The 20,151-nt window shown below is 42.4% G+C and overlaps 2 protein-coding genes across 3 annotated transcripts in view; both read right to left on the bottom strand.

The window, feature by feature from the left end:
- Positions 1-2,436, bottom strand: part of HECW2 (HECT, C2 and WW domain containing E3 ubiquitin protein ligase 2) — a 170,157-nt gene extending 167,721 nt beyond the window's left edge. The window contains exon 1 of the mRNA XM_085585256.1: positions 1,338-2,436. The gene's annotated coding sequence lies outside the window, so the exon portion shown is untranslated. The remainder of the gene's footprint in view (positions 1-1,337) is intronic.
- Positions 2,437-2,580: 144 nt separating this feature from the next.
- On the bottom strand, positions 2,581-19,735 carry GTF3C3 (general transcription factor IIIC subunit 3). 2 transcript variants are annotated; one of them, XM_021555394.3, is made up of 19 exons: positions 19,528-19,733; positions 18,424-18,526; positions 17,134-17,336; positions 16,626-16,749; positions 15,932-16,123; positions 15,495-15,660; positions 14,827-14,974; positions 13,728-13,800; positions 12,643-12,729; positions 11,521-11,624; positions 10,757-10,928; positions 10,115-10,317; positions 9,446-9,547; positions 8,432-8,567; positions 7,545-7,782; positions 6,349-6,539; positions 5,595-5,719; positions 4,219-4,371; positions 2,581-3,321 (listed from the first exon to the last, which is right to left on the bottom strand). In XM_021555394.3, the coding sequence occupies exons 1-19, from the start codon at positions 19,624-19,626 to the stop codon at positions 3,199-3,201; spliced, it is 2,742 nt and encodes a 913-aa protein (XP_021411069.3). In that variant the 5' UTR covers positions 19,627-19,733; the 3' UTR covers positions 2,581-3,198. The 2 variants fall into 2 exon arrangements, with proteins under 2 accessions (XP_021411069.3, XP_085441384.1); XM_085585258.1 differs by lacking the exons at positions 2,581-3,321; positions 4,219-4,371; positions 5,595-5,719 and adding an exon at positions 5,726-5,904 and having other exon boundaries at positions 19,528-19,735.
- Positions 19,736-20,151: the final 416 nt, after the last annotated feature.

Raw genomic sequence — 20,151 nt, 5'->3', positions numbered from 1 at the left:
GCATATGCATCAAGTAACCCTTTGAATCTCAGCTATAATCCTCTGTGAAGAGTGAGGTGCACACATGGCCTTTCCAACTAAGTGAAACTAAGTGGCATTTATCATACTTTGAAAGAAAAGGTTTGGGGTTTTTTTCTATAAATCACTTAAATTTGCTGGAGTTTGTAGAAAGAGCTTCTTCCCCCCACAGCCTATTGTTTTTACTAGGCTCAAAATATCTCTGTTATCCAACCAAGAAGTGTTGTGGCCAAGTAAATTGCCCTGTGCTGCTGCTATGTCACTGTAATGTGACATCATGCAAAGCCACCCACCACACCCCCTCCCGCTTCCCCCAGAATAACTTGCTCTTGCATCGTTGTATCACAATATCCAAATTATTATAGCTTGTGTGGATTAATGTAGTAGTTTGGTGTGAAAATCTAAGGGATTAGATAGAGTATGAACCAGCATAAACTTAAAAAATGTAATAAAGGTGCCCCTGCCTCAGGTCTTTCATGCTGCTTTATCAGTCCAAGTATTGTTCTATGATTAGAAAGAGATCCCAATAGCAAAAGAGTATTTCTATAGCACTTGCCAGGTAAAGTTAGTCTGCTCTCATTTTCTTAGGAGTCTGTGGCACTCAGCATCTCGTTACCACATTCCTATGCCTCTGTGTTTTACACTGTGTTGGAGACCCATGTTGACTTCACCACTCCTCTAAGAGAGGGGTACAGGAGAAAGATGTGAAGGGTGTGCTGTTCCTGCCCCTCACACACGAACACAGCACAAGATCACTGCTCTCCCTGCAGTTCTAATTACACCACCTTGCCTAGATCACAACTGGCCTAGAAGCAGCAACTCGCCAGTGGTTCACATCTAAATTTGACAGCTTGCAAAAAGTCCTGAAAAAACTCAAGCCAAGAAGACAGTAGATCAAAGTTGGAAAAAAAACAAGCACTTTCATTCAAAGAGGGAAGCAAAGAAAAATTACCCGAGTGGTATTTTACAGGCTGTTATGAGACATGATTTCAGTTTTCTAGACTTCCTTTTGTAGTTCCTTACAACCAGGGGTGGAAAGCAGACCTCTTTAAGTTTAGTTTGTATCCTCTCCTTTTGCCATAGACACACCAAAGCGGCAAAGAGTGTTACAGGTACAGGAGAGCTTCAAGGGACTGTTCTGTACTTAGAAAAGGTGCTTTGTACACACTTCATGCTTGGTTGATGTCCATTAAACATCATTAACCACTGTTCTGAAAGTTAACAGCAAATCTATTTTCCTCTGCATTCAGCTCCATGTCAGTGATTTATCTTTCCTTGTCCATGCCCTCTACAGACACCCTTCCAAAAGCCATGCTTACCTTCTTTGGGTAGGTTCCTCAGCCTTCTCCATAATTAGTTCTTGTACAGCCATGTAATTAACTTCTTAGAGATGTCAGTATTAAACTGCTAAAACTCCATCTCTTCTTCAGTAATGACAAAGATTTCCCAAAGAGTCATCAGCTTCATAAAACAGTGCATCTTTTCCCAGGAGGAAAAGTGAGGAGCCTCCCCCTCATACCTCCCTGGACACCCAGGGCAAAGACCAGGCCTCCAGCTCACCCCTGGAGAGGCTCACGTGAGCTGTGCAGGAAATGAACTCATCTGACTGGTGATTCCCAGCCCTGGGAGAACACCACCTGCCAGGAGACTCCCTGCTAGTGCCCAGGTGTGGAAGAATCTGGCACTTTACTTGCTCCGACAGTTACATAGGTGTGAATTGCTGAGGCAGCTGCAGATAAAAGGCACTCACAGGGCACCCGTCTGTAGGGAACCTCAGAATTCTTGTTTAAACCCTAACAGCTGTTTTGAATTACCTCTGACCTCTTATGTTGTCTTTTTGAGTCAGGTTCTTTACATTATGAGGCTGACAGTAAAATTACTATTTATAACAAAACAATTATTCTTTATTTGTAGTCACTGTAAACGTTATGCTGTTGATAAGCTACACATTTGCTTTTATCCCTCTTTCAGCAGCTTTAGACTAAGGCCTGGCAGGTGCTATCAAAACAAAGACTGGTCTGCAGAGGGTTCAGGTGAATTACTGAAGCCAGAGTCATGTACCTGTGGCTGGATGCTGACGTGACTGGGACAGGGAGGAACTGGCAGGACTGGCTGTTTATAATGGGAGATGATATCTGGGTCATGAGAGAACATAAGCTTTGGGCTATTTCTGGAGCACAGAAGGAATTCGTTAGGTGTGTGATGTTATGCCACACATCACCTTACCTTCATAAGAATTAGTGGAATTTGTTCAACCTATCCTACTGTGGAATAACAGACTGGAGAAAGAGTAGTTACAGCAGGAGACTTATGTTATGATATGCTGAAGATGATTACAGCATGGACAGTTTTCAAGACCAAAGATCAGCTCATGTTCATCATGGCCTACTCTTCTACGTGGTGTCAGTACAACCTGGCTTCAGGACAGGTGGTGTTGCACTCTGACCTGCTTCAGTATAGGTGCTCACCACTAAATTGTGTTGCTTAAAATTAGGTGTGTGCCATACAGCTTTAGGTTTTTCCTATTCAGTAGGATATATATTAGCTGAGAATAATTAAACATCATTAACCTCAGAATTTTTATTAAGAAGTTCAGAGAAAGAACAAAAGTTACACTGATTTCAGTAAAACAAAGATCAATCTCCTTCAAATACAAAAACTGCTTGGAATCTGAACTCCTAGAAAACTCTGAATATTTTATAGATCTTGAATACTGAATTACTCATCCTCTAGGATGGTTCCACATTATTGCAACTTAATGCTGCACATTAAAATACCCTCATCACCAGTGAGTATGACTTCTTCAGCAACCTCAATGGTAATTAGTTGAAATACTGCACACTGTGCGTGTTCCCCTGCCAAAAGCCCTCAGGAAATCACACTGGGCCTTGGTTTTCACTGTTTGATTCTATATACAAGACTAAATTTAGAGAACAGTGCACCAAAGAAGAGCTAAAGGTAGCCACTTGTGAGCACATCAGGGCTGTGCTCAGGATGGCCAGCTCCCACCCACACATGATACAGTGCCAGCAGCAGAAGTAAGTCTACAAAGCCACAGAGAGAGCACCAGCCACATCTCTGACCCTCTGCAGAAAAGGCTGTACTTAAAACCAGCTTCCCCAGCACTGCATAATGCAAATGTCAATGCAAAGGGTATCAATTCCACCTGCACAAACCTAATCACACAACTGCATAGGTATACAGCATCTTCTGAGCCATTCTGGTATTCCCACTGCTCTGGTAAATGAGTGACAAGTTAAAGGCAGTATCTCTTCTCAAGTCTGTTTGATCTGTTTCTATTCCCTGTAAAAATAATGATTAAAAAAAGCAATCAATACGGAGAAATAGTATAAAACAGAAATACGAGCAGCCATTACAGTGGAATGAAATGACATTCATAGCCAGAAAAGGCTTTCAGCTTTATAGAAACAGAACAGGTATTCCTTGTGCTCTCTCTCTTTAAAGAGTTTCCACATAATGTTGTTAATCACCAAAGTTAAGAAATTTCACACTCAAAACATTAGCTCTAAGTTAAATAGCCAGCTTATAAACCAGCAAAGTACTACCTTAATTTGTCTTTGTATGCTAAGTATTTGCTTCTCCAACCTGAATGTGAATATTACTGGCATTTTTTACAGGGTCACAGACTGCTGCTCTGAACTCCCAGGGGTGTCTAACACCTCAACTCTTATTTTACCAGCACTGCCTGGTAAAAGCACCCCTGCAATGTTTCTACCTACCCATTCCACAGACCAGACTTGTAAATGTATGACATGTCAATTAGGATTCAATACAGATCAATTAGAATTAAACAATGGCTCAGATGCAATTAGGCATTCCTAATACTGGTCCATCTTGCTCCAGCATGCTGTTTTATAGCATGGGTGAGTACACAGAACTTCCAGTTATAATTCATTGCAATATATAAAAAGGTCAGCTACTCAAACAGGAGAAGTTGTTTAGCTGCTGCTTTAGCCTATGAGTAAATCCTTCAAAATTCATACCTCTTTGAACTTAACACACGCTTAAATACATTATCAGGTGAAAATCAGATTTGGGCTTCCAATTACAAGGAATTAAAATAGAAATTGAAGGAGGCACAACTACAGAGATTTTATGTACCTATTTTAACTATGACTAAGGAATTCTTCATATTTCCCTGACTTTATTCTCTGTCCATATCTTACAAAGTTACTATACCTCTAAGGTGAGGGGAGGAAGTTCAAGTGCTCTTTGGTAATAGTGGATTGCCAGGTGCAGCAATCCCAGCTGGTGCAGGCCACGGCCTAGGTTGTAGAAAGACTCCTGGCATGGTCCACGCAGGTCCAAGTAGCGGTGAAGGAAGGAGAATCCCTGTAAGAGAAATTGAGCACACAACTTTTTCCTCCCCTCCTATGCATTTTATTTTGTTACCAATTTGGAGTGTGATGATTCTGTTGTAAACAGAGGACCTTCTTTCTAGAGACCATGTTTGTAATCAGAGAAGGTACTTCCTTCAATGAGAGGAATTAGTTCAGACACAAGCAGCTAATTGTCATAATTTAGGTCACCAGCAGGTCACTGTGGTTGAATTACTAATTAACTACCATAGCAGCAAGAAATGATGTAAAATCACTGACTATAGTAAGCAGGAAATGAGGCGAGAGCAGGGAACTGTATTGCCAGGGGGTAATATAAACAGGACATTGTTCAAGAATGTATAAAAGGAGAACAGGACAGTCCCTGTAAAAAAGACAGGCTGGATAAAGAAAAAAGTGGATAAAAATATTAAAATTAGGTCAATGTTTCCAAGTTCAAAACATCTTCAAGTTGGACATTCTCATAACTGGGTGTTACAGTAGCTGGGGACCTGTAGCTTTTGTCAAGATCAGTGCAATTTCAGAAATCACAAGAGCTCAGGATCCTCACCATATTGTGCTGACTGAGCTTAGCAGCTACAGGAATTAAAAGGTGTTTCAAATTAATGAAGATACTTTGTCTAAAGTAGAGGAAATTACTTTCAAGATTCTGTTTGGGACTACTCAGTCTGTGGTTTGTAACTGCATCTTGCAGGTGAAAAGAAAAATGCAAATAATGAAGTTGAAAATTTGAGGGTAGCTAAACTGGAGCTCATAAGATCTTTACAAAGAATGTGTAGAGGCAACTAAAAGGGGAAAAGCAACACGGGGGAAAAACCACTTTCCAAACCTGTACCATTTGCCTCAAGAATGCAGTTGATGAACTGTATTTACAAAGGGCACATTGCATAGATTCCACTCTACAGCAATAGAAGCCAAAAAAAAAAATTTGAAAGGAAACTCAGACTACAACCACCACGAAATTAGTAATATTTTCACAAACAGTTGAAGGCTGTTAACATCAAGTCAGTCAAGCTACCTTTAGCCATAAGGAGAAGAGATTCAGATGGTGTAACTATAGTTCAAAAGCACATTAATCTGAGCCCATGTTTTGCCACTTTCCTCTTTAGAAATGCCATCTCAATTATAAAACACTATTTAAACAGAGTGTGTTGTAGCCATAACCATCTGCAAGATACAAAGCCAGGAAACACTGTGGGCAACAAGAATCACACTCACCTGTACCAGAAGAGCATGCCTTTTCAGCACATATTTCTGAGAGGCCATGTGGATGAAAGTCAGTCCAATACAAAGACTGTACAAAGGCTCATCTGGGTTTGCACGGAAGGCTTGCACATACTGACCTAAAAGCAAATAAATGAATCAAGATGTTGGTTGTGAAAAACATTCCTTAAGAAGCTATGAGCAATAAAGGAAATATTTGAATTGGAAGTGTGAACTAAGAAAAGAAATAGTTTAATATACCTACATCAAAATACACAGGAAAAAACAGGGAAGAAAACTCTTTATTTTCAGCACCCACTGGATTCTGAGGAAGAATGCAGAATGTGATGTAAAAATGGAAGCAGAAAACAATCAGATGCAGAAGGCAAACATGGTCCTTGCTGGGATTTAAATGTGACATTTGGAGGACTTGATTGAAAGCAGCAGGTTTACTTTGAAGGCCTGCTTAAAGCATGCAACCAGCTGTATTTGCCGTTTAAACTGGGCTGGTTCTGTCATTATTATCATCATTAGCCTCTAATTATCTTTGCAAGTTAGTTATATTTGCAATGTGTGCTAAACTTGAAACCTGCCAGCTTAATTTTTATTAGCAAAACCCTTCAGCAATGCTCTGATTTGTGTACAGAATAATTAAAGCACCAGACTAGCATTGTGAACCTATAATTTTCTGATGAAAAAAAAAAATCTTTCCCTTTTTATAAACTTTCACTTGTTCTATTTGTTGATATTAGAACATGAAAGATATTACCAAGAGCATGCTTGAAACTGCCAGACACGAAGGCATTGTGCCCATTGAGGACACACAGCACATGATTGTCAGGATTTTTCAGCATCAGGCGGAGACAAAAGCGATGGTGACGGACATCCTGAGACTGCATAGTGACTTGATTGAAGATGTTCCACAGCTGGGGTTTATTGACATTTTCCATGACCATGATTCTACAGAATGAAAAATGTAAAAGAAATTAGTAAATGCTATGTAGTATATACTGTATCTTCAATAAAATCTCAGCAGTTCAGGGAAGATAACAAAGAACAGGAACTCAAAGAGAATGTCAGTGACTGAGGCAAAGATGAGAGTAAAAAACAGAAGCAATGCTACTGGCCAAATCAACCAACCTATTGCATTGTGCATTTTGGAATCTGAGGCTATTGGAAAGCTCCTTCAGTTACAGCAGCCTTCTCTCATTTAGCCAAGGCTGGAAAGCATCAGCCTGCCTACTTCAGCAATATCATCAGCAGTGTGACTACAGCCTCAGTGGAGGCAATTACAGCACACACTGCTCTGCCTTCTCAGTAGCCCACTGCTGCGCTCTCGCCCCAAGTCTCAGTTCTCAGTCCCTTTCTGCCCCAGCTAGTTCTCCAATGGAGCGAGAGGGGCAAATGGAAGCACCCTCCGCTGAGCCCAGCAGGGCTTTGGAGAGTGCTTTGTGGGTCTGACAGGCGCAGCTGAAATCTCATGGCATAGCAAAGAAGAGAGTCTCTTGTTAGGGGCTAAATCCAAAGTTTACTGTAGCCCAGCAGGGCCCAACAACACCTGAACAACGCCAGCTAACAAGAGCACCAGCAGGGCGCTTGCAACATCTTATATACTGAGAGGGAGGGGACCCGATCAGCCAATGGGAGTACAAGGAGGAGTGGCTCTTGTATAGACAGACACATACGGGAACCAATGAGGGATGGATATGGGCGGGGCCTCAGGCCCTGTCCAATCACCGGGCACCTAGGACGGAAGCTTCTGGATGTATGGGAGGGGATACCGAGTGACGGACAGGGCGCCTGGGAGGGGCCAAGGGAATGACTCGGCACTCTGGGGGAGGATTGACACATGGGATAAGGCGGGAAAACAGGGACAAACCAGGGTGAATATGGGGGCACATAGGGACAAACCATTACATTGTGAAATGATAACAAAACATACAATGACACAACTCCACAGCCCACCTGATATAGTTGTAAGCTTTTCTGAAGTTCTTGTCCAAAATTGCAGCAGAGAGCCCGAAGTACTCCAGCTCCTTGCGCTTTTGTCTATCCTCATAGAATGAGTAATATTCCAGTGAGGAATCCACAAGTAGCTCTGCCTCCTTGTACCGGGAGAGGTCACACAAGGCATATATAGCCTTCAGGAGGAGGTTCCACCAGTCATCTTTTGTCAGAACGCTTGTGAGAACAGCAAAAATTGCTAAAAATATTGGAGCCAGAAAGTTGACAAAAATTAGAACAAGAAAGATAATTTTTTATGAAATAGATGCATACATCAAACTGATATTTTCAAAGATGCTGTAGCACTAACATGTAATATAAAGTATTTACTTTTTCTCAGTTTAAGGGCAGTTCATAAAACACCAGCAAAAAATACTCTCAAAGTGGGAACAAAGAGCAAGCAATACACCCAGTTCAAGCTGTAAACATACTACATGAATGCAATGAAGTTCCTCTCCCTAATTTATCAAGCAGTGCTTAAGAGCATGTGGTCTGGCTCAACAAAGCCTGGGCCAGCTAAATAAAATCACTTTTACAATGTGTTCGTATTACATTCTAGATTTGCATGCATGAGATTTCCCCTGAGGTGAATGTTGGCCCATAAGATCTCTAGAGGCCCTTCTCAATCTGAATTATTTTGTAATCTTACTATTTTTCTCTAAATGGGGACTGTTCCCTTAGGATAATATAATCTTCAGTTTTGCTGCCTTCTTTGCCCTAGAAATAAAGTAATGCTAACATGAACTGCATGGATTTAGCATGCAAAACAGGAACATTTTTATAATTTTTCAGAACTATGAAGTTCACCTTGTTGGTTTGTTTTTAATAAACAATCTATGATTTGTTACCTTTTGCATCACAATTTGCTGTCTCTTGGTCATCATTGTCAGAAATTTTATCCCTTGACACCTTAATAAGATAAAGGTGTCTCTCTCCAGATTTGGAACTAGATATCAAACACACCTGAGCTCTGCTCATTGCTACCTAGAAACAAATTTAAGGGCAGCATTTCAGATTACAATGGAACATCCTATGACAAAGTCAGCTTTATGGCAAATCCATCTGGCTCATCTTGCATCCCAAAACAGTCTGTGACACCACCACACAGCAAGGTCATCAGAGAGAGCATTCCCAACAGGAACATCATCTCTGCATTGTCTTGTGCTCCTCTGCAAACTAGGCTAAGCAAAAGCAATATACAAATTCTTCAAGGTTCTTAAAAAGACTTCTCCTGGGATTGGAACATCCCTGGATTAATTAAAATCAAGACTCTTTGCAGAAAAGCATAAGAAGAACAATGCCTTTCTCTATCAGTTTCAGAAGTCTGTGCATAGTCAGCTCTCCAATCAGTATAATACAATAGTCAAGGTACTGAGCAGATAAAATGGAGGTCTAAATATTCCCTTAACTCACTCCCTATTTATAAATAAACAAAAATTAAGTAACACAAAACCACCACCACTGTATTTACTGGCTAAACAAATTCTTATTTTGCCCTTTAATCACAAGAAAATAATAAAGAAATCAAAAAGAAAATTGTTGAAATAGAAGCCAGTATTAACACTTCAAAAAAGCTCTGTGCTCAGTGTTAAAAAGGCAAGAAGCAGCTTTAGAATTTAGAGGGTTGTAAGCACAGAGAACAGGGAGTTGAAGACACTGTATCAATAATTACACACACAAACAGTCCTCTGTTCTGAACACTACAGGCAGGAACACCAGTATTGCAGGCTACCTGCAAGATTACTGCCTAACAAAATTATGAAACCACTCACTAGCTTTCCTCCCGAGTTCATTTGTTGTTTGTCTTGACCCAAGTCACAGCTGCCCAATTTCTTACAGTGCAGCTGGAGAGACTGGCTTACCTTCAGCAGCATTGCCAGCATTGTGAGCAACGTGTCAATGTAACCATACATTTTGCCTTGGGAATACAACAGCGTCGAGCGATGCAGGAGTAGCTTTAATTCCTGGACAAAAGTGAACACTATTATTCAACCTCTTGCACAGAGAGAGTTTATAAAATTAACAATTTTTACTTGGTACAGTACTAATAGGATTGTAAAAGCTTCCAGAAAGCTGCAAGAATCTGCAACAGCAGGTAAGCTCTCCCTAAATGCTCTCAGGAGTTACCGTTCCAAATTCTCCCATTTCAGAGACATCTGGTGTGACTCTTACCTCTCCCTTCTAGAGAGCGAATTCAGAACCTCTGCTTACAATCAACAGAGGTCAAACTGTGTAGCTCACATATAGCAACTGCTGATCAACTTGATGTAGAATCACAACTGGCTCTCAGTGACTAAAAGCTTGTTCATTGCACAGAAGTTAGCAGTTAACATGGGGAAATGCTGAGAGAATGGTCAGGGAGAAAGTCAAGAGGATGTGTCCCAGACGCTGTAATGGATCAGTCACTGTGCTCTGCAAGCTTCCCATGGGGAGATAAGTCTGAATCCCTGGTCCTATGCAGACATCTTGGACTAGTAGCACATTTGGCAGAATAATACATCCTAAATGGAAGCATGGAACACTTTACCCACCTGCTGCGCAGCGTTAGCATCCTGAGCCAGTGTATCTGGGTCATACATTGGTTCCAGAGCCTCCAGAGCTTTCTCAGGCCGACCCAGCTGCTGCTGAAGAGTTGAAAGTGAAATTCTTGCATCGAGATGCAATGGAGCAAGATCAACAACTTTGGCATAGCTCTCTGCAGCACGCTCCATGTATCCCAAAGCCTTCAAGCACTCTAGAAATACCATAAGCAACACAAGACACTTAAGAGGCAGAAAAATAAGATGTCTAAGTTTTCAAATAAATTAACATACCTTCTTAGTAAAATCACCCCAAACATGTATTTTTAAGCGATAATATTCAGATATAGGCACTGATGCAACCACAGTTTCACTTCAAACATCAGCCGGTGACACAGGATGAAATGCAGAATAGATGCTGCTTCACTTACATGAACATAAAGTACTTTTAGCTGATGTAAATTTCAGTGTACATGAAGAACAAAAAAAATGCTTGACAGAGTTGTCATGATAAGCTTCATTCTGCAAATACCAATTCTCATTCAACCAGTCAATCTAAAATTCCCGTGGTCTTGGATAAAGGTCCCTGGAAATGCTCAGCATTGTATTATCATCTCTCAGTCCCCCATGTTCAGCAGCCCTGCCTCTTCTCACCTGCGTGCCGAAGCCACACAACAGCCAGGTTGTATCGCTCTGAACAGACAAGGGAACTCAGGAGAGGCAGGGCTGAATTGTATTCTCCAACATCCAGAAAAGCCTCTGCGACATCCAAATACAAGTCACCCATATCTTCTGGGTTTTGTTCCACCAGAGTAGTCAAAAGAGGCTTTAAGAAAAACCACACAAACATTTAAAGCACAAATAATCAATTTCTTTAAGGCATACTTTGTTGGAAGCTTGCATTTTTATTCTATGTTTTTTATTCTATTTGCATTCTGAACTATACTTCCTTTAATTTAATGTTAGTTTTGAAGTGAAAAATAAAAGATCTGAAATTCAGCATTCCTGAAGAAGCCCCATTTTTCTACTCTAGATGTTTTAAATGTCCAGTGGGTTAAAGTGTCCATCAGTGAGGAGCACCCTTTTTGAAAGAACAGTCTTCAGATTTAGTATGGTTTTAAAACAAAGTGAAAACATGTTCCTTAGCATTCACAGCTTTGTAATATGGTCCTGGGCCTATCACAGCACACGGGCTGTGACTTACTGTGCTTTAGTAATACTTACACTGGCATAATTTCTAAGGGTAAAGATATTATTTCTGCTATTACAGGCCTGTGAGGTTTCTCTCCTGGAGTGGGAGAGAGGCAAAAAGAATCTCCACAGCTCCCTCAACCACCTCAAGTCTATGAAAACAGGAACAATTGCTTTTGTGATTTCTTAGAACATTACCCCCACTTTGTGAGCTGGTTTCCACTTACACTGAGTGGCTCCAGGATATTCAAGTGAATCAAGCACACCATCAGCTTGACCGTGATGTCTATGGGAACACCCTCAGGTATGCAGCAGCTGACCTTCTCCACAGCTGTGACAAGATAAAGAATTTCCTTCTGAACTGAGAGCTTTAAGAAGCACTTCTCAAGCACCACACTTCCTCCAGGCCATGCTCAGGAACTGAAAAAATATTCTTATCAGCTCTAGGAAGTGTTTGTCTACCTTTCTTTTCCTCCTCCTTTATCTTTTACAACAGTTGGAGCAATGTCTTCCTACTGTCTCTGAGACCAGTAATTCCATGCGAGGTACCAAGTGCTGTCAGTCTGCATCGACTCCAACAGCAGGATTCCACAGCATGTGCTTAGATCCTTTGCCTACTTAGAGGTACTTGCTCAATAAAGCTTTCCTTTAACAATTTATGCACCTGTACCCCCCTCTCCTTCTTTTTTTTAAGGAAACGCCCTGTATCAAGGTTCTTGTTCTTGCTAAATGAAGTCCTGTGTAACAGGCACTGCCTGAACACACTGTTAAACAGAGTTAACTACAGAACTTGACACAACAGGTAGGCTGAACGTAACCTGATCAGAATGCAAACATGAGGCACAGTAGCTGCCCATGACAATACCAGCAAATGAGAGCTCACACAGTAAAATTCCATTATCATAGGTGCTTCACATACAGTCATGACACCTTCTTAACTCCTGGTTAAGTTCTCCTTCACTTCAGTGCGTACACCAGATGTTCAGCGCTAAAACCTGACAAAACTGATTTCCAACCTAAGGTTTCCCTTTTACCTCCCACATCCACGTGCCTTTACTGCAAATCATAACATGCAGACTAATTCATCATTCTCTGAACACTGCAATATCCAGCACAAAGGTAACTATTCCCCTACTGATATATTTTACAAAATGACAAGTGTCTGTCTGGGTTAGAGGGAAGTTCTGAGTAAGGGAAAGAAGAAAATACAGTACAGAGAAATCCTTTTCTGGAAGAAGCCCTGTTTCTGAGCTGTTAGAAATCTCAAGCTTTTGCATGATTGCAAGTTGGTTCCTAACCATATGATCAGCTCACAGACTTGTCTGAAATGAAAAAAAAAAAAAACTTACCTGGAGCACTGGATTCAGCAATTGAATGGCTCTGGTTGTCAGTCACTGCCTCCTGGCTTTCCTGAGTTTCTACTGCTGCACCTGTATCTTTTTTAAAAGATTACAAGATTAACCAGTAGTTACTTTGCCTTTGAATCCATAATTCAATGGCAGCTTACTCTGAAAAGCGGACTGAGTTTCTCTTGTTTTGGTTTGGGGCTTTTTTATGTTGTACTGTTTGTTTTTTAAGGACAGCAGAGCAGGAAGCAGTTACAGAAGTTACAAAGCAAAAGAGAGTGGAGAATCCAGCTCTGTTTTAGAAGCCTCTCAACCAATGGCACACAGGAGGTAACTTGGAAACATTGTGTTCTAATTTACAGACTCATAGTTTTGTTTATTGGCAATTATCTGCTGAAAAGCTCCATGCAGTTGTTCATGAATCTACTCCATTTTTACCTGGGCAATCAGAGCAAAAAGCTAATAGACATATCTTATACCTGTACTGGGTTTGGATCAGATTGCTGAGACAACCACTTTACACACAATACAGACTGTCCCTTATGGACTTGGTGTGCTATGTCCATTCTACAGCCTAAATAAACATTTTTAGATGAAATAACTTCGATAAAGCATGTTTCTCAAAGACAACCTACTTCATTAAATTATAAGCTAGAATGCTTAGATTTCAGTTAGGTTGTTAATAACAGATGCAGGATGTATAAAGAACACTACTCTTAGGTCAGAGGTTGATATTCTAGACCACAGTTGCCACTAAGCTTATATTTTTTTTTTTTTTTTAAGTTATTTAGCTGGCAGAAATAGCTGGTCTGATGTAAACACAGAGGAATGTTTAGAACTTTAAAAGCCCTCCAGCTGCCTGGAGAGCAGTCCATGTCTTCAATGAGTCAGCAGGGCTATGGGGACACTGGAGTAACTTACAGCAGGCTGAGGCCATGCCATGTAACTCACTAAGAGCACCCACAGATTTCAATAGAGAAAAGCCTGTCAACAGTGCAGCAAAATATACCCAGGAGTTGAAAAGGTAAAGGAAAGATGTCATATTCCATGAACAGCACGGTCACAGTAACCACTTGACAGCTACTTACCCTTTTTCTCCTCAGTTGCACTTCTTTCTGGTACTTTTTTTTCAAGTACAATTCCTGTAAAATCTGTAATAACCTAAAACAGAAAAGTAACTTGGATCATTTCAAAGATTTAAAGCATAAATGGAACAACCAGCCTACATGGCAGTTTTAGACATCACAGAAGTGATCAGAGGTAAAGCTGCATTCATCTACCCAAGTAGAACCTTCAAAAAGAAACAGGGAAATTGCTCTGTGACTACAGTTCAACTGTATTAATAAATCCAGTAGCTAAATTCTGTGCACATAAAATTGACTGATTGATGTTTAAGGAGGGAAGAAGTACAAAAAGGGATTAGAGGAATTGTTTGCAGGCTCATAATGCTGTGCTCTGACAGAGAGAGCGCTGAATAAAATATAAAGAAAGAGAAAAAACAACCTAAATAATTTAATATCAACAAATAAGAATGTTCATAAGAAAAGTCCCAATTTACAGTGTCTTTTCAATGGGTCTTGGAAAGTATGGCAATGGGTAAATACCAACATCTTCCCTCTCAAAGCCAGACCAAATCAAGTTGGAAATATGCCTCAAAAGTGAGAGTTAACAAATTTGGACCAGATAAGCAATATTCTCTAATTCCTGATGCCTTTGAGATGTATTGTCTTTCTGAAATGTATGCTTAGTGCTTAATGCATAAATTATTAGTTGCAACACAAGTCTGCCAAAAATAAAAATCTGCATTTGAACCATCAGAGCATTCAGTGTCATGATTTTAACCTTCCACTCAGGGAATGACCTGCTGGTATTACTCACAAAACCAGCCTGAAGGTCTTCTCTGGCTACTAAGATTATGGTCACTACAGAGAAGGGGAAGGATCCCAAAATTAAACCTCAAACAACGTACAAATCTATCAGCCTTCAATTAATTCAATCGAACCACTAATTTAAATGCTAATTACTACAGAGCTAATAGCAAGCAGTCTGTTTCTGATTAGTTCTATTTTTACAGAAGCAGGACTCCATTTTAGCACTGCAGGAACATAAATGATGAACATAAAGCATCCACTCTGGCAGGCAAAGAGGTGCTGCAAATGACACCCAAGTGCACTGAACTGTCCATACCGCCAGAGCTTTGTCGTACTGTTTGGAGGAGATGTACAGTTCAGCTGCAATGTTAACATCCTCCATGGACACAAGGCTCTGGTGCTTGGCAAAGGCCTCTTCCACTATCTCAATAGCAGAGGTCACATCACTGGCTTCGTAGTAACTCCTAAAAAATACAGATATGAGATATCAGGTAATTGACATAACTCACAATACATACTTTGAACCAAAATGAAAGGATTTTTATATTTTTCTGATTTTTGCTTATTAGCAAAGATTTTCATTAGCAAGTGGATGTTATAGAAGACAGTGAGAAAGGCGGTGTTTTTCCTTTCCTTACATCTGTTGAAAACTTTTACATATTTCACATAATTAACAATTTTTTTCTCCCCTGTTTGTAAGGACATTACTGGAGTTTTCATCACAGCCTCCCCCATTGGAGTCAGGCAACAATCATGTACCACATTAACCTGCTTTAAGAAACCTTCTCTAATAACATTGTTATAATACACATCCTTGTATTTTTTGGTACATTTTCCAAACGTGGAGATCAAAAGATCTTAAACTGTTTTGAAACAGGCAGTTAAGACTTTTCCACAAGAAAGAAGTTCACAGGCAAAAACCACTGTGTGACAGCTACACACTTTAACCACCAGGCTCCCGTGGCTAAGCAAATCCCAGCTCACTTGGCCATGTCTCGGGCCAGCTGCATGAAGCGCTCCCCGTCGGAGGGAGCCAGGAGGTTCAGGATGCGCCGGTAGCCATCCATGGCCATCTTCTGCTCCCCCAGCTGCTCGTACAGGCTGGACCTCTCCCACAGGTAGCGCACGTTGGTCGGGTCGTACTTCAGAGCTACAGGAAGAAGCAGCAGCATAGCAGGAGTTTAGGAAAAGGCAGCAGTGGATTTCGCATTCATTTCCTTGATTCATGTTAATGAATATGCACAGGGTTCTTGCAAGGACATCCTGTATTACAGATTCATTGACTTTTTATCAAAATCCAGACAGAGGTATCAGAATTCTATCACCCTGAAGCAAACTAAACTAGAAAGGAGAAGAAAACAATATTATTGCCATTAGCACCTAGCATTGATTTTAAATTATTAAAATGTTTGCTACACTACCTTTTGTGTAGCAGAAAACAGCCTGTTTAATATTGTCCTGCTCCAGTGACATTTCTGCCAGTCTAACCCACTCCTCAGTATTGCTAGGATTTAAGTGAGCCGCAATCAGTCCAAACTGCAGTGATTTCTCCATATCACCCTGGTCTTCATAGATCATGGCAAGAGTGGAAAATGGCTCATGAGCAAGAGGAGCTGTGAAAAAAACAAAAAAGAATTACTAAGATTTATTGTCTAAAATCCACACTGGAAACAAATAACTTGCCTTTCTCAAAGAACAGGTATCAGAATTATGAAACATGTGCTGTTTAAATTCAGGAAAAACTTACAGATAAGTTTCTGATTCCTGTCTGTAAATTATTAAACAGCTTGACTGAATCTAACAACAACCAATTATAGTATTATTCTACACTGTAAGGCATGCTGATGCTTATACTTTGCATCTACAAAGACAGTAAAAACAAACTGTGTAAAGCTAAGCCAAGGCTTGGGCCTCTGTGGAACTGGGGTGCTAGTTTCTTTTTATAAGCAAAAAAATAAAGGAAATGCACCACATATTCTTAATTCTACTCCTTATACCCTGACTTTGCTTGTACCATTTATTTTCATCTTCAGTGAAGCCACACTTAATCCTGCTCCTGCACATGGAAACTTCACCCCATCTGTAAAGCCCAAAGGTTTGCCCATTCTCCCATACCTTGTCGAATGATCTCCATGCACATCAGAATGGCCTCCTCACGCTCTCCTCGAGCAAATCTGATGTTGGCCTCTCCCATCAGACCCCTCAAGGCACGGGGAAGTTTGCTGCGAGGTCTTTTCTCCTAAATGGAAAGGGATGCTGTTTCTGCCCAAGGTTGACTTGTGCCCAAATTCACGAGACATCCTGCTGTCCTTAACACCACCTAACACCAAGTTATTTAAGTACTAGCAATAATAAATGACTGACTAAAAGACTTGCTAATGTTCATAACTTTCTGACACTGGGAAAACTGATTTCACGATTTCTGAAAGCTTTCAAACAGTAAACTACAGCGCTTTTATAATCAACAAAGACAGCATAACAAACATCAGCATAAGCAGGATTATCCTACTTGGAACAATTTCCAGGCAAATTTCTCAGTAAGCAGCTAAAAGTCACACAAAGTGGCATTTGTACAGTATGGTCAGGAGATACATGGAAGTTATATGAAAGTTTAAATACTTGCTTTCATCATTTTCTTGGTCTCTCGATTAAGAACCATCTCCAAAACAAAAACATCTCCAGCTGTAGGCTGCTCTGTAGTTTCTTCTTGCTCCTCCTCCTCTTCTTCTTCTTCCTCCTCCTCTTCATCCTCCTCCTCTTCATTTTCCCCAAGCATGGATGCAAAGACCCGATGGACAGATTTACTGACCCCGTCTGCTGTTTCTCCTGGTTGAGAAAGAAGTACAATAGGTTTATGATATAATGAAGAGGACATGTTGCTTCCCTGGACAACTGTAGAGAAAACAGCAGCCCACTTGAAGCAGCTATTCTGTAAGAGTGCTGCCTGCAGAAATGCAGAAAAACTATTGACAGCCTCTTTGTTTTAAAGCTCTGCATTATTATTCATCACCAATGCTTGCTATGGCCCAGCCTGTAACATCTTTTGGATATCTGAAATGAAAAAAAAAAAAGGAACACAGAGAATGAAGCCACAGTTTAATCAACATTTTTCTCAATCCATAAGAATATTAAGCAGTTTTCAAGCATTGAGCTGGCTGGCTGCAATAAGCTTTTCAGCTGAAGAGGCTGTAAGTGAGCAGAGAGTTCTACTACAGAGCAATGAGGAACAACCAATGTTTTGAAGTAACTGAAAACAAGATCCTGTAACCATTCCATCCATGGCAACAAGTACCTTCTAACATGTGTAAATACAAAATCCATGTTCTTTGCATTTCTCTGGAAAAAGAACAGAATTCTTTAAAGTAAGTAAGAAAACTATGCCAAGTACTCTGAATAAATATGCTTAAGGCATATAGTTTTTAAGAATTTCCCATTTTTTTATTTTTAACTTCTCATTATGAAGTGAACCCAGGGTTATAACTGACCACAGATCTATACACAAAACTCTAAATATGTAGGGTTCAAAGGTTTGAGCTGGGAGATTGGACAATGAAGATTTGACTAAAAAATAGCTACAGTATCAAGTAGGGACTGAAAAACAAATCTACCACGTATTGCCTATATAGGAGAGGGACTTGGGGAGCACACCTGGGTTTTATGGTTATTTTTTTCAACTGGGATATATTTGATAATTTTGATTCTGACTTGCACATTAAGCATCTAAACACAATACTTTTCTTCCTCTGCCCCCATCTGAATAAAACATAATTATTAATTTAATTTCTCTTTTATTTCAGTCCCTTCAGAGACCAGAAGTGGAAAAATGGAGCCAGATTTTTATGAAGTTAAGTATTGAAGAGCAAATACTTCCAGTGCCTTTTTAAATAGGAATGATTATATTAGAAACACCAACCATCAGTTTCATCCTGACTTTGGGATTTCCCAGATGCTTTTCTGGATGAAGATGGAGCCTCTACATCTTCCTCATTTTCCTCAGCAGATGCATTTTCACCATCCTACACACATAAAAAACCAAATTATTACCTTTATAGTGTTACCCCTTTTTATTTCCCCCATATATTTCCAGTTACCATTTGGCTTTCCAGCCTTTGCACTGCCAGTGAAACAGGTAGCATAAGCACTGTATTTTTAAGTGGCTAAAACCCAACATTACTTGCTTTCAAGACATTTATATTTTTATCAACGTGGGGAGACTCAGATGGTGATTGTTCACATCGCAAAGAGACCAGTCCATTGCTTATTGGGAACTACAGTGAGGTGGGGTTGACTGTATTAGAAAGAAAAAGTTCTGTGTGACAAATCCTTCCAGAAGCCTGTCAATACAAAAGCAGCACTCATTATTCCTGTAAGAACGCTGCCCTAGGCTAACACTTGTCCTTCCATAGCAGCTGAGTTCTGCTGAATCTGCCCTCTGAAGACCAAGAAATACAGAAATTCAGCAGCACGTTGTCACAAATATAGCGAAGTTAAAAAGAACTGCAACACTCCGACAGATCGCGCGTGCTTTCTTTTAATCACCGCCTACATAGCGTCGGACACAACCGTGTCTCCCTATATTCACTGCTGCCAGGAAGTCAAACGAGGAGCCGCGCCGGCTCTCTCCCTCAGATGATGCTGGGGGAGCTGCAGCAGCACAGCCCGGCGGAGCCGAGACCCGAGCCAGCTCCTTGTGCTGGGGGAGCTGCAGCAGCACAGCCCGGCGGAGCCGAGACCCGAGCCAGCTCCTTGTGCTGGGGGAGCTGCAGCAGCACAGCCCGGCGGAGCCGAGACCCGAGCCAGCCCCTGGCGGCGACCCGCAGCACGGACTCCGCGTCCGGGCGGTGCCGGCCCGCACAGCTGCCACTCCCCGCGAGTCCCGGTGACCGGCGCTCGCGGCTCCGCAGCCGCGGGGCAGCGCCGGGGCCCCTCCACGCGCAGCGCGCCGGGCCGTGCCCTGCAGGTGCTGGCGTGAGGGCGGCGGCCCGGGCCGTGCGGCGGCCAAGCGGGGCGCGCTCACCTTCTCGCGGCTCTTGCGCTCCTCGCGGCGCTGCTCGAACTCTTCGAAGGAGATCTTCCCCTCCAGGTACTCGATCAGCTCCGGGCTGAAGCCCGACATGGCTCCGCCGCGGCCCGGGGGAGCCGTGTGAGGGAAGCACCGCCTCCCTCCCGCTATGGCGCCCGCCGCGGCCGCGGCCGCCCGCGCGCGTTCCGGGCGGCGGAGGGGCCGTGAGGGCAGGGCGGGAGCGAGGGGCGGGCGCCGGGCGCGGCGGCTTCTGCTGCCCGGCCGCCTCTGCTCCCCCGGCCGCCTCTGCTGCCCCGGCCGCCTCCGCTCCCCCGGCCGCCTCCGCCCCTCCGGCCGCCTCCGCCGCCCCGGCCGCCTCTGCTCCCCCGGCCGCCTCTGCCGCCCCGGCCGCCTCTGCCCCTCCGGCCGCCTCTGCCCCTCCGGCCGCCTCCGCTCCCCCGGCCGCCTCCGCCCCTCCGGCCGCCTCCGCTGCCCCGGCCGCCCCTGCCCCTCCGGCCGTCCCTGCCCCTCCGGCCGCCTCCGCTCCCCCGGCCGCCTCCGCTCCTCCGGCCGCCTCCGCTCCCCCGGCCGCCTCTGCCCCTCCGGCCGCCTCTGCCCCTCCGGCCGCCTCCGCTCCCC

The sequence above is a fragment of the Lonchura striata genome, chromosome 7, assembly GCF_050655825.1.
Source record: "Lonchura striata isolate lonStrDom1 chromosome 7, ASM5065582v1, whole genome shotgun sequence".
NCBI lineage: Eukaryota > Metazoa > Chordata > Aves > Passeriformes > Estrildidae > Lonchura > Lonchura striata.
This window is presented reverse-complemented; position numbering and strand designations above follow the sequence as displayed.

What these genes read in the sequence shown, in the direction of transcription:
- GTF3C3 (XM_021555394.3), bottom strand. Translation starts at nt 19,626, where the DNA reads ATGTCGGGCTTCAGCCCGGAGCTGATCGAGTACCTGGAGGGGAAGATC. An exon ending in AAGTCAGGATGAAACTGATG is followed by an intron (nt 17,337 to 18,423) that starts GTTGGTGTTTCT and finishes TTTCTCAACCAG; the next exon opens with GAGAAACAGCAGACGGGGTC. An exon ending in AGCAAATTGTGATGCAAAAG is followed by an intron (nt 7,783 to 8,431) that starts GTAACAAATCAT and finishes CAATATTTTTAG; the next exon opens with CAATTTTTGCTGTTCTCACA.